Here is an 11,624-nt window from a genome sequence, read left to right on the forward strand (position 1 = left end):
TTAATATTTTCTTTGAAGAAAGAGTTGTATTAACCCTTGGCGAATCTGCTTGTTCTTAGCACTGTAGATGATGGGATTGAGCATCGGTGGAACCAGAAGATAGACATTGGCCAGGAGCAGACGGACAGCGGGTGCAGCGTGTTTCATGAAGCGGTGTACCAGAGCCACACTGATCATAGGCACGTAGTACACAAGAACTGCACACAAGTGTGAAACACAGGTGTTGAGAGCCTTCCTCCGCCCCTCCCCAGAGGTAATGTTAAGTACTGTGTACAGGATCAGCACATAAGAGACAAGAATGAGCAGTGAGTCCAGCCCAAAAGTGGAAGTCACAATGCAGAGCCCCAAAATGCTGTTGGGACGAGTGTCGCCACAAGGCAGCTGGATTAGATCTGAGTGCAGACAATAGGAGTGGGAGAGCACATTGTGGCCACAGAAAGGCAGATGGTTTAGGAGAAAAGGCAGGGGGAACATGAGCAACAGACTCTTCAGTCCAAGTATAACACTGGTACCAGCAATACGGGGCAGGGTCAGGATGGCGGTATAGCGGAGTGGGTTGTAGATGGCAACAAATCGATCCACAGACATGGCTAGAAGAACTCCTGACTCCATGATGGAAAACGAATGTATGGAGAACATCTGCAAAAGGCAGGCTTTGAAGCTGATTTTATTGGCACTAAAAAGAAAGATGCTGAGCACAGTGGGCAGGGTTGAAGCAGAGACACCAAGCTCGGAGAAGGCCAGCATAGCCAGGAACAAGTACATAGGCTGGTGGAGAGCACTGTTTTTCCTGATCACAGTCAGAATAAGGGTATTGCCCACAATGGCTATAATGTAAGTGAAACAGAATGGGAAGACCAGCCAGGGGTACAATGCCTCCAGACCAGGGAGACCAGTCAGCAGAAAATATTTTGGGGTGAATTGGCTGCTGTTCAACATTTCCCTGTGCCTGACACTCGGGGACTTTGGTTTGTTCCAGGCCAGGGATACAACCTGACATAAAAGGCAGCTTATTGTAGGTGAAGGAGACTTGATTTTTTTTTTTTTTTGCTTCTTATGGTCTACCAATTCATTTCTCTACTTCTATGCTATGATCAACTCAATATATTCATCAGTGCAATAGAAAACGTGTCATGACTTGCAAGCAGCTGTATATCTAGAAGACAACATGATGGGGGACTGTATTATTCCACAAGTCAAATTAATTCTCGCAGTAATCTTACTGTGTTTAACTTTTAAGATTATATTGTTTCCCTTTCTCTAGAGAGAGATAACATCCTTTAGAAAGACAGAAATACTTAAACTAATTGACTTGGCATTCTGTAAATTTCTACTAAGGTATCTTTATATTTAATTTCTAGTGGTGGATGGAGATAGGAATTAAAAGAAAAATGACTTTAACTTTACATAGTATTGGGCAAATCTCATCTCTACCACTCAAACAATAGTCAAAGCAACTTTGGGAGTACAGAATTATCTGGCATTACCTTAAAAAAGTGTCTCTAAGATAGATTCAGTTCTTCATCAATATCTCTTGGAGGATCCCTCTGAGTTTTACACACAGGGAGAGAAGAAGATAGAGAACAAATCTGTACTTCACAGGTTAATGGGAAGGAGCATTTTGTTCACTGGATTGTTTTATTGCAGAAAAGTATTGCATTCCTGAAGAAAATTCCTCTCCCATCACTGGACTGTGAGGTTCACTGTGTGAGTGAGGTGATGAGCAAGGATATAGATCTTTCAGAGTATATTTATGAAACTGCAGAAATGAGGACAAAAACATTAAAACATTAATCAATGTTTATGACACCCCCTGAAGCCCTTCCTGGGAAGCCAATATGTATCTGACAATCTCAGAGAAAAATGCCGCTCAAGAAGAGCGGATGAGACCTCCGCTTGCTGATAGATGAGAAAACTTCCACTATTCAGGATGGGAGTGAGGCCTTACTTGCTGAGATGTGAGGAAACTTCTGTTATTGAGGCTAGGATGTACCTCAAAATCTCTGTGTCAGTAAAATACTAACAAGGAAAAGAAATGACACTTTCTCATCAGATTCAAAAAGCATGTGCAAGGCCCTTCTGATGCGAACGAGACGTGTAGAGAAATGTCTTGGGGAAGAACGTGAAGCATTGACTGTAGGTGAGTTGATTCCACTAGCATGGCTCTAAGCTCCCGGCATCTATTTTTTAGAAGGTGAAATTTTGAGCTTGACCTTTTAAATCTTGGAATGCAGATCATCATGTTATTAAGGCACAGTATGGGGGGGTAGATCTACTAATATTTATGAAACTTAGGAATTGCAGTCCCCAGCCACAAGAAAGCAATATTGGCCACTGTGGAAGATAGTAGTTCTCTAGACAGGTGCCGAATTTCCCTTCATAACTAAAGGCCAGAGATGCATCAAGAACTATTTGATAGAAGCATTCTGATACTCAAGATCCTGTCTCTCTTAAACTAATATAGGGCATGTATTTCCTTCCAACTCGGACTTTTGAGCCTTAATTAATCAGTGTTTGTCTAATTTTCTTTCTGTTTATAATGCTTAAGGGTGTCATGCATTTTCAATAATTTCCCTCACTTGTTTAGAGTATGGTAGTCAGTCCTTGTACTCCTTATTTGTGGCTTTAAGATTTCATGCTTTGCATTTGTGACTTTCAGAACAATATGCTAAGACCAGGACTGCAGGTAACTTGATTGTACTGTCAGTGGAAGCTTAGCTAAGCTTGGTTCTGTCTGGTTCACCATCTGTAAAGCAGAGGTATGTATCACTTCTAGCCAGTGGGTTTTCTTGAGCTAATGAAAATGGAGCAGTTAGTATACAATGTCTTTTCAACAAATTCTGCTATTGTTGGAGAAGCAAGAATAGCATTACTATCATTGATACAAATGAAGCATTTACTTTCCATCTAAGTACTACTCCTTAAGGACTTTTTGGTTTCATTTATCCTGTATAACATTTTTATTTTTCCAAGTAAAGCAATTTATATTTGCCCTCAATTGTCCATACTGAAGACATTAACTTTGTATTTTTAACTGAGACTTATTACTATTGAGATTTCCTTCGAAAGTCTGGTATGACTGTAAGAAGTGATTTTCCCTTGTTCTTTGTAACTGAAGGTGTCAATTTTTATTTCATTAAGGAACTCCTCTGAATGTTCAAGAGCATCAACAAAGGTAGTTTGATGAGAAATTATTAACCACAGAACATCCAAAGTACTGGATCCCATTTACCTCATGGAATGAAAGGGGAAATGCTGGAAGGAAATGTACTCATCCATAATGCAGATGAATGTAGGCAGACATGCTATTAGAATACAGTCTAAACTTTGGATGGTCATCTATACTGAACTGTTATAGAGGTTCTCTCTCTAGGTATATCATTATAAAGGAAAGTAACACTTCTACATTTCAATTGGTTTGGTGAAATGAAAGGTAGTGATATCTGAACACAACCCATCAATTTGAATTATTAAGGCAAATAACATTTGTTCTAAATTTTGAGATGAAGAAAATAATATTTTATGTCAGGTATATCCTCTGAATTATAAAACACCTTCTTTGAGACAGGGGCATACTCTACAGCCCAGGCTGGCCATGAACTCATGGAGGTCCTTCTGCCCTAGACTAAGTACTAGCATTACAGATGTGAGCCACCTGTTGGTTATACACTTTATAATGTCTTTTAAACTCTACTGTGAAGGATTAACTCCTCTGACTCCTGTCTGCATCATGTCAGGATTACCTTGGCTTGCCTTTCTTAAACTTTCTTACGTTGCTGATATTTACATTCCCTCTCCTTCTCCCTTTCTCCTTCCCCACATCTCTTTTTTCCTTTCCCTTCTCTTTTTCCATACACTGTAGTAGATAAATTTTAATTGCTGAGCGGAGTACCTTTGGGATTAAAAATAACCTGACATTCCATATGTCTCAGCACAATATGTAACCTCTAGATTTGTGGTTTATCAGATTTAAGAACTGAGAGATATCTGGAGACACTCCCAAGTGTCCCTCTGTCATTTTGAGACTATCTGTCACACACCAGTGTGTGCCATGAAGGGATAAAGTGTTCATGACATGGGGACAGGAGAAATATAACATGTATTAGATATGAGGGCGACTCAGAACAAAAATCACAGGGTCAGGCTCACTTGTGGATTCCCCATTCCCCTAATTCTACAGTCTTCCAGGGTAATCCAGTCTTCTTGTGTGGGGCCACTTACCCTTTACTGTGGTTGGTCTCAGTCTGGTGTCTAGCACACTAGATGGAGGCCCTTTGGCCCTTCTATTTATCATGATCCAAGAACTATGCCTCTCTTTATAGCCTCATCTTGTTCATCAATCACCTTAGTAATAGAGGCAAACCAGCCTTTGAAGATTGTCTTACCTCTGTGCCTACAGGAATAATTAGGCCAAGAGGAAAGGGTCTCAGAGGTATAGTCTGGGGTTTAAAGTATGAGAAAATATAGAACAGGATGTGTGTGCATATGCATGGTTTTACATGCACATGCAAGTGTGTGAGTTTATGTAAATATAAATCAAAATCTGTATATATGTGCACAAATGCTTGTATATACATAATGGTACTATTCATATAAAACTTTAGATGGAAGTTTACATGAATTTTTGAACATGTATACCACATTTTACTATATATATATATAAGTATACCAATTAAATACAAGTATGTTCATATTTGCATGCATTACATTTCTTTATACATATAGATATTCATATAATATGTGAATACTATGAATAATAATATTAAATAGAAATATTTATAGGTCTTCCTGAACACTCTGATTATTCCTTCTTCATTCTATTATAATGTCTTAAACCTACTAGACAGAGTAATTCTTTTTTTTAATTTAATTTAATTTTATTTTACAATATAAATTATTTCTACATATCAGCCACGGATTTCCTTGTTCTCCCCCCTCCCGTCCCCCTCCCCTTCCCCCCAGCCTACCCCCATTCCCACCTCCTCCAGGGCAAAGACTCCCCCGAGGATTGAGATCAACCTGGTAGACTCAGTCCAGGCAGGTCCAGTCCCCTTTTCCCAGGCTGAGCCAAGCGTCCCTGCATAAGCCCCAGGTTTCAAACAGCCAACTCATGCAATGAGCACAGGACCCGGTCCCACTGCCTGGATGCCTCCCAAACAGATCAAGCCAATCAACTGTCTCACCTATTCAGAGGGCCTGATCCAGTTGGGGGCCCCTCAGTCTTTGGTTCAGTTCATGTGTTTCCATTCGTTTGACTATTTGTTCCTGTGCTTTATCCAACCTTGGTCTCAACAATTCTCGCTCATATAAACCCTCCTCTTTCTCACCAATTGGACTCCTGTAGCTCCACCCGGGGCCTAGCCATGGATCTCTGCATCCAGTTCCCTCAGTCATTGGATGGGATTTCTAGCACGACAATTAGGGTGTTTGGCCATCCTATCACCAGAGTAGGTCAGTTCGGGCTGTCTCTCGACCATTGCCAGCAGTCTATTGTGGGGGTATCTTTGTGGATTTCTGTGGGCCTCTCTAGCACTTTGATTCTTCCTATTCTCATGTGGTCTTCATTTACCATGGTCTCCTATTCCTTGTTCTCCCTCTCTGTTCTTGATCCAGCTGGGATCTCCTGTTCCCCCAAGCTCTCTTTCCCTCGACCCTTGCCCTTCATTACCCCCACTCACGTCTAGGCTGTTCATGTAGATCTCATCCATTTCTCCATCACTGGGCGATCCCCGTGTCTTTCTTGGGGTCCTGTTTTCCTGGCAGCCTCCCTGGTGATGTGAGTAGCAGACAAGTCATCCTTGTTCCACATCTAGTATCCTCCTATGAGTGAGTACATACCATGTTTGTCTTTCTGAGTCTGGGTTACCTCACTCAGGATGATTTTTTTTCTAGATCCATCCATTTGTCTGCAAACTTCATGATGTCATTGTTTTTCTCTGCTGTGTAGTATTCCATTGTATATATGTACCACATTTTATTTATCCATTCTTCTGTTGAAGGGCATCTAGGTTGTTTCCATGTTCTGGCTATTACAAACAATGCTGATATGAACATAGCTGAGCAAGTGCCCTTGTGGTATGATTGAGCATTCCTTGGGTACAGACAGAGTAATTCTTATGTCCTGTGGGCACAAGCATACGTTGTCTTGTGGTAAAACCAGGTAAGTATGCTCCCCAGAGCCATTTGGACTTACAGTTTACATGCAGACCTGGGGCTTCTTTACCTAGATTAGGACTTAACAACATGCCAAGGTCATATAAAATCTACTTGCTCAACTTGGCATTTTTTTGATTAATTTTCTCTTTATTAATTTAATCTTAGTTTTCAAGTTTTTACTTGGTATTTTCCCTTTTGTACATGCTCCTAAGGCAGTGGGATCCTTGTTAACTATATCATTAATGATTTAGAGTCTTCTTCTAGGTCAGCCAAACACCAATGGCAACCTATTTAAAGCACTGATAAATATTAAAAGTCTTTCAGAAATTAGATGATTACATAAGATTGAGATGACATAATCCTTATGGTTTTGAAGAATGGAGTTACTATTGAGTCTTGGAAAATCTATTGGGCACTCTCTCAAATAACAGGCAGCTTAGGACCATTAGTGAGTAGATAGTGGACTAAAATGTGCAGATTCATTTGGACAGCAGATAATTGAATAGATAAACAGATGCTACTTTTGCTTCACACTTGGATTATAAATTAAAGAGATGAAGAGAACCCAAGGGTTTAAGTCTAATTTAGATAACAGGCAAATCTACAGAATGAGCAGAAGAACCTAACAAAACAAACTAGAGACACCGTTGGGCAAAAACTGGAGGAGGAAGGAGTCAGAAAAGAGAATCACTTGTAACTATAATATTTAGCGATTCACTGAATTCTGAAACCAATTAGACTCAACCATCTCCTCCCCCACACCCCAAGCAGAGAGACAAGAGGACAGGAAGAGGTCAGATCACATTCTTTGAAGACTGTAGTCACCAGTGCTATCAGGAGAGGGCAGTAGAGGGCTGTCAGAGGTGACTTGTCCTCTGAGTTATGCTGTTAGCTTCTGGGGCGGGGGACAGCAGGTTCCACTGTTTCTTCACTTACATGTCATGGGACACAGGCTACACGGGTATCAGATGTTTTATTTAAAACTGAAAGCTTGACTCAGAATACCTAACATGAAAACTGGCTTGAAACATTGTTCCGTACATGTAATCCATCTTGAGCCTTTGGGTTTATTATAATGTCGTTTAGCTTTTGGCTGTTCTGGGTTTGTGCTTCCTCCACTACCTGTACTCACGTGGGGAAGGTGCAGAGTGGCTCATCTGCCAAAATACACAAAACTGAGATGCTGTAACACCAAGTCTACCGGGAAGGAGCTGTGCCTAAATATGACTAATTGTTCTAGACATCTACACTCTTATTAAATAGTTCATTATGGTTTTTGCTAATTATAAAATTAGTGAATAAAATCAATTTTTACCCCACTGTGACATTTAACTCTTTCAAAGCAAAATTCAGACAACCTCCTTGACAGTGTTCTCATATCTGCTACATTATTTTAATCCATAGGAGTTGCTATGGACATTCATCTCTCAAACAAAAAATAAGCCAGATCATCAAAGATGAGATCTGGTGTAGGCTATGCATTTGGAAAGTGAGTTTTAATGAGAGAGGTTCAGGAGCACTCAGGGCAGCCTGGCTGAGGTTTAGAAGAGAATGGGAAACACCATGAAGAAACAATTAATCCTTTATTTTGGGGAAGGGAGCTATGTATTGTTGCTCACTGTGTGGAAATATCACCTTTCAGAATACAGAAACAGAGAATTTATTTTTTCTTTATTTTATTATTTTTTAATTGAAATAGAATTACATCACTTCATTCGTTATCCTCCCTCCATCCCCCTTTACGACCCCCAAACGCCTCCCATTTTCCCCTCAAGTTAATAGCCTCTTTTCCTTTTATTACTATTATTACATACATATGCATGCACACACATATGTAAATACTGATTAATTTATTGTTATTGTTGAGGTGTAAAAGGTTCCAAAGCTGACAAGTCTGCATTGGAAAAACAATAAGGGAGCTCATCTTGGGAAAAGCTAATTTTCTGTCTCCCAGCAGTTAGTTGTCTGTGGTTCTTTGTTGGGGGTGAATCCTCATGAAATTTCCCTCTTCCATGTTGACATGCCTATTGATACTGCCATTGTTCTGGTCTTGTTTATGCAGCCATTTCTAGGGAAGACTGAACCAGAGAATTTTTATTCTCAGTGATCATCAGGACACCTGAGACAGTTGTAAGCAGTGACTTAGCAGCGATGACTCACTAACTCACTACGTGTAAAACTGTCCACTTTATGGACTTCCTGATGACCAAAAGAAAGTAAATATTTGGTAGGCATACTTCTTGCTGCAATCCAATCCAGTTTCATTATGGAGATCTCTGAAAAACCATGGTGTCCTATTGGAAGCTACATGATTATTTGTCAGGGAGGAAATCTGGTATTTGCCTGCTACTATAAATGGGTGATTTTCTGCCCCAAATAGAAGCAACATTTAAAAAATGACCAGTAAATGCATCATAGGCATGGAGAACAAGGGAAATGATGAAGTTGTCATAGAATCTTCTAGGTGTTGATATCATAGATAATGATTCATCAGAGGAGGGTTGATCAGGAGACAATGCCCATGATGATGTACCGGGGGCAAGGTGTGATATCCTAAACTGTGTATAATGAACAGGGTAACACAGGCACATAGGACCAAAGCACAGCCTGTATGTGGGAGACACAGGTGTTGAGAGTCTTCATTTACGGTCAAGTGACTTTGGAAGCTAGGCAAAAGTATATATGAAAAGAAGTGAATCTAGGGCTGGAGAGATGGTTCATGCGTACTACTCTACAGTGGACATGGGATTTATTTCTTAACACTCAATGATGGCTCACAACTGGTTCCAGGGAATCAGCTTCATCTTCTGATCTCCATGGGCTTCTGCATACACATGGAGCAAATACATATACTCAAGCACACATATTTATACATAAAGTTAAAGTAAAATAAATATTTAAAAAAATCAGTGAATCTAAACTTCAGTATAAAGCTCAAGACATAGTTTATCTTTGGAAAAACGTATGAGAACTACTGATCCAGAAGGCACGAAACTGGAAATACCTTATTCTTTTACATGTTAGATCCATATATGTGCTTACTTTGTGACAATTACTTAGCTTATACTTATGAATTATGCAAGTCATTCACAATGTAGTTTTTTTTTTTTTTTTTTTTGGTTTTTCGAGACAGGGTTTCTCTGTGTAGCTTTGCGCCTTTCCTGGGACTCACTTGGTAGCCCAGGCTGGCCTCAAACTCACAGAGATATAGTTTTAAGCTGTATAAAACTAGAGCTATATACTCAATAGATGCAGATTACTGGATACAATTTCCAATACTACATTCTCTTTAAAAATTATTTCATGATATTTTTCTCTTATATTCTGGATATGGCTATTTATGTCTACAGTATGCTGCTGGGCAAAGTCAGTGCATAGTCTGACAGTGGAGAGTGGGCATATCATATTTGAGAGGCTGGCACTCTTGAGCATGATTTTGGACAAGCTATTTACATGGCTTCTTTCTCTGGTGGATGATTTTCACCCATGTCTTACCTCCTTTACAGGAAAATGATGTGGCTTATTGGACTTTGAAAAGACTTGGTCTAGAATGTTGGAAGCTGTGTTAGTTAGGGGCACAGCTGTGGAGATTACAATTCCTTGTCTGCAGGAATCCTTAACCATTCCATTATCAAGCACAGCCTTGTAACAAGCTCAGGTATCTCTTCCTAAAACAGCAGGGAGACAGCACAAAACAGTGACCTCAGTCACAGATTGGCCATCCTTCTGGGATCTGCCCTATCTCTCAACTCTCCAAATAGTTCTGCTGGATAAGAGAACACAGGGGCCACTGGGTTTGGCTTCTCTACCATAATCCTAAGGGTCTTCAACAACTCATAAATTCCTTTTCGCACAGCTTCTTTCCAGGTCCTCAGCTTTCTCACTTGTACCGGCCTCCCCTGGATGATGCAGGATGATACACTGTGGACTGTACTGGCATCTATAAGGTCCTAATGTTTCTCCTTTGGGTCTGGGGATCCCTGAGGACTCTGTTAAGATTGACATAGATCTTGCAAATACAAAACAACAGTAAGGATCAGAATTCTCCCAAAACTTAGCCTGGGTGCCTCAGTTATCTTCAGTGAAAATGTGGTGGCCTGAAAGTACCACAAGGGATGTCTCAGTGAGCCAGGTGGTCCTTCACTCTTCTCTCACCCAGCTGCCATCTTGTTCAGAAAATACATTGGTTGACCCTCAGCTTTTTCTGCCTCTCCTTTCTCCAGCACTCCCCTTTAGATCCTCTAGGTGACCATGTAATTATTCACATGCATGCATTCATCAAATATCTAGAGATTCCCCCAGGAATCCACAAGGATAACCCTAGCTAAGACTCCTAGCAATAGTGGAATGGGTGCGTGAACTGGCCATCTATGGTAATCAGATTGATGACCACTCTAATTGTCATCAGAGATACTGATGGAAGCAGATGCAGAAATCCACAGCCAAGCACTGGGATGAGCTCTGGGAGTCTTTTTGAAGAAAGGGAGGAGGGATTGTATGAGCCAGGGGGGTCATGACAGGTGAACCCACAGAGACAACTGACCGCTCATGGACTCTGGACCAACAGTTAGGGAGCCTCCATGGGACCGACCTGGGCTCTCTGCTTGTGTGTGTCAGTTGTGCAGCTTGGTCTCTTTGTAAGGCTCCTAGTGGTGAGACCAGGACCTGTCCTTGGCGCTTAGCTGGCTTTTTGGAGCCTGTTCCTCATGCTGGATTACCTTGCCCAGCCTTGATGCAGGAAAGGAGCTTGGTCCTGCCTCAACTTGATGTGCCATGCTTTGCTTAAGCCCTTGGGAGGTCTGCTCTTTTCTGAATGGAAATGGAAGAGGAGTGGAAGGAGAGGAGGTAGATGGGAAGCCCAGGGTGTGGGGGGCACTATGATGAGAGGAAGGAGGGGAAACTGTGGTCCATAGTAAAATAAATGGAAAAATGTTATTTAAATAAAAAAATTTTAAAAAAGAAATAATAAAGTAGGAAAAAGTAAAAATAAAATAAAATAAATAGCTAGAGATTTTAGGGCTGCTTAGATATTTGGAAACAAAAATCATTAAGGTAGCTTCTCTGTCTTTGAGGAAACAGGCATGCTCTATAAGAGGCTGATGTGAGAAAGAATTACTCTCACTGACTGGAAAAATAAAGTTAAACAGGAGATACAAGTATTCAGCAGCGCCTCTTCAAAAATGGTTGCTCCCTTCCTTGTCAAGAGCCCCCATGACAGATGATGAAGGAAATATTCAGAGGCTCTAGGTCATGACAAAGAAATACATAAAAGTTATGTATCAGTTGCTTGAACAATAATATTTTACCAGTACAGTGTTGCCTTCAAAAGCTTCTAGAATTCAAATGTTAAGCAAGAGGAGGGATAGTCCAGACTATTTACAATAGATAATCATTTGGAGGAATAAATGTGCTCATGATAAATTTTCTTTGATTGTCTTTTTAAGTACTGTGACATTATTAAAAGTACA

The 11,624-nt window shown here is 40.5% G+C and overlaps 1 protein-coding gene across 1 annotated transcript; it reads right to left on the reverse strand.

Annotated features, from left to right (window-relative positions):
- On the reverse strand, positions 1-939 carry LOC128095541 (olfactory receptor 51I1-like). Its single transcript, XM_052714600.1, has one exon. The coding sequence runs from the start codon at positions 937-939 to the stop codon at positions 1-3; it is 939 nt and encodes a 312-aa protein (XP_052570560.1).
- Between the last annotated feature and the right edge of the window lie 10,685 nt (positions 940-11,624).

Source organism: Peromyscus californicus, unplaced genomic scaffold, assembly GCF_007827085.1.
Source record: "Peromyscus californicus insignis strain IS unplaced genomic scaffold, ASM782708v3 Scaffold_4__1_contigs__length_199733344, whole genome shotgun sequence".
NCBI lineage: Eukaryota > Metazoa > Chordata > Mammalia > Rodentia > Cricetidae > Peromyscus > Peromyscus californicus.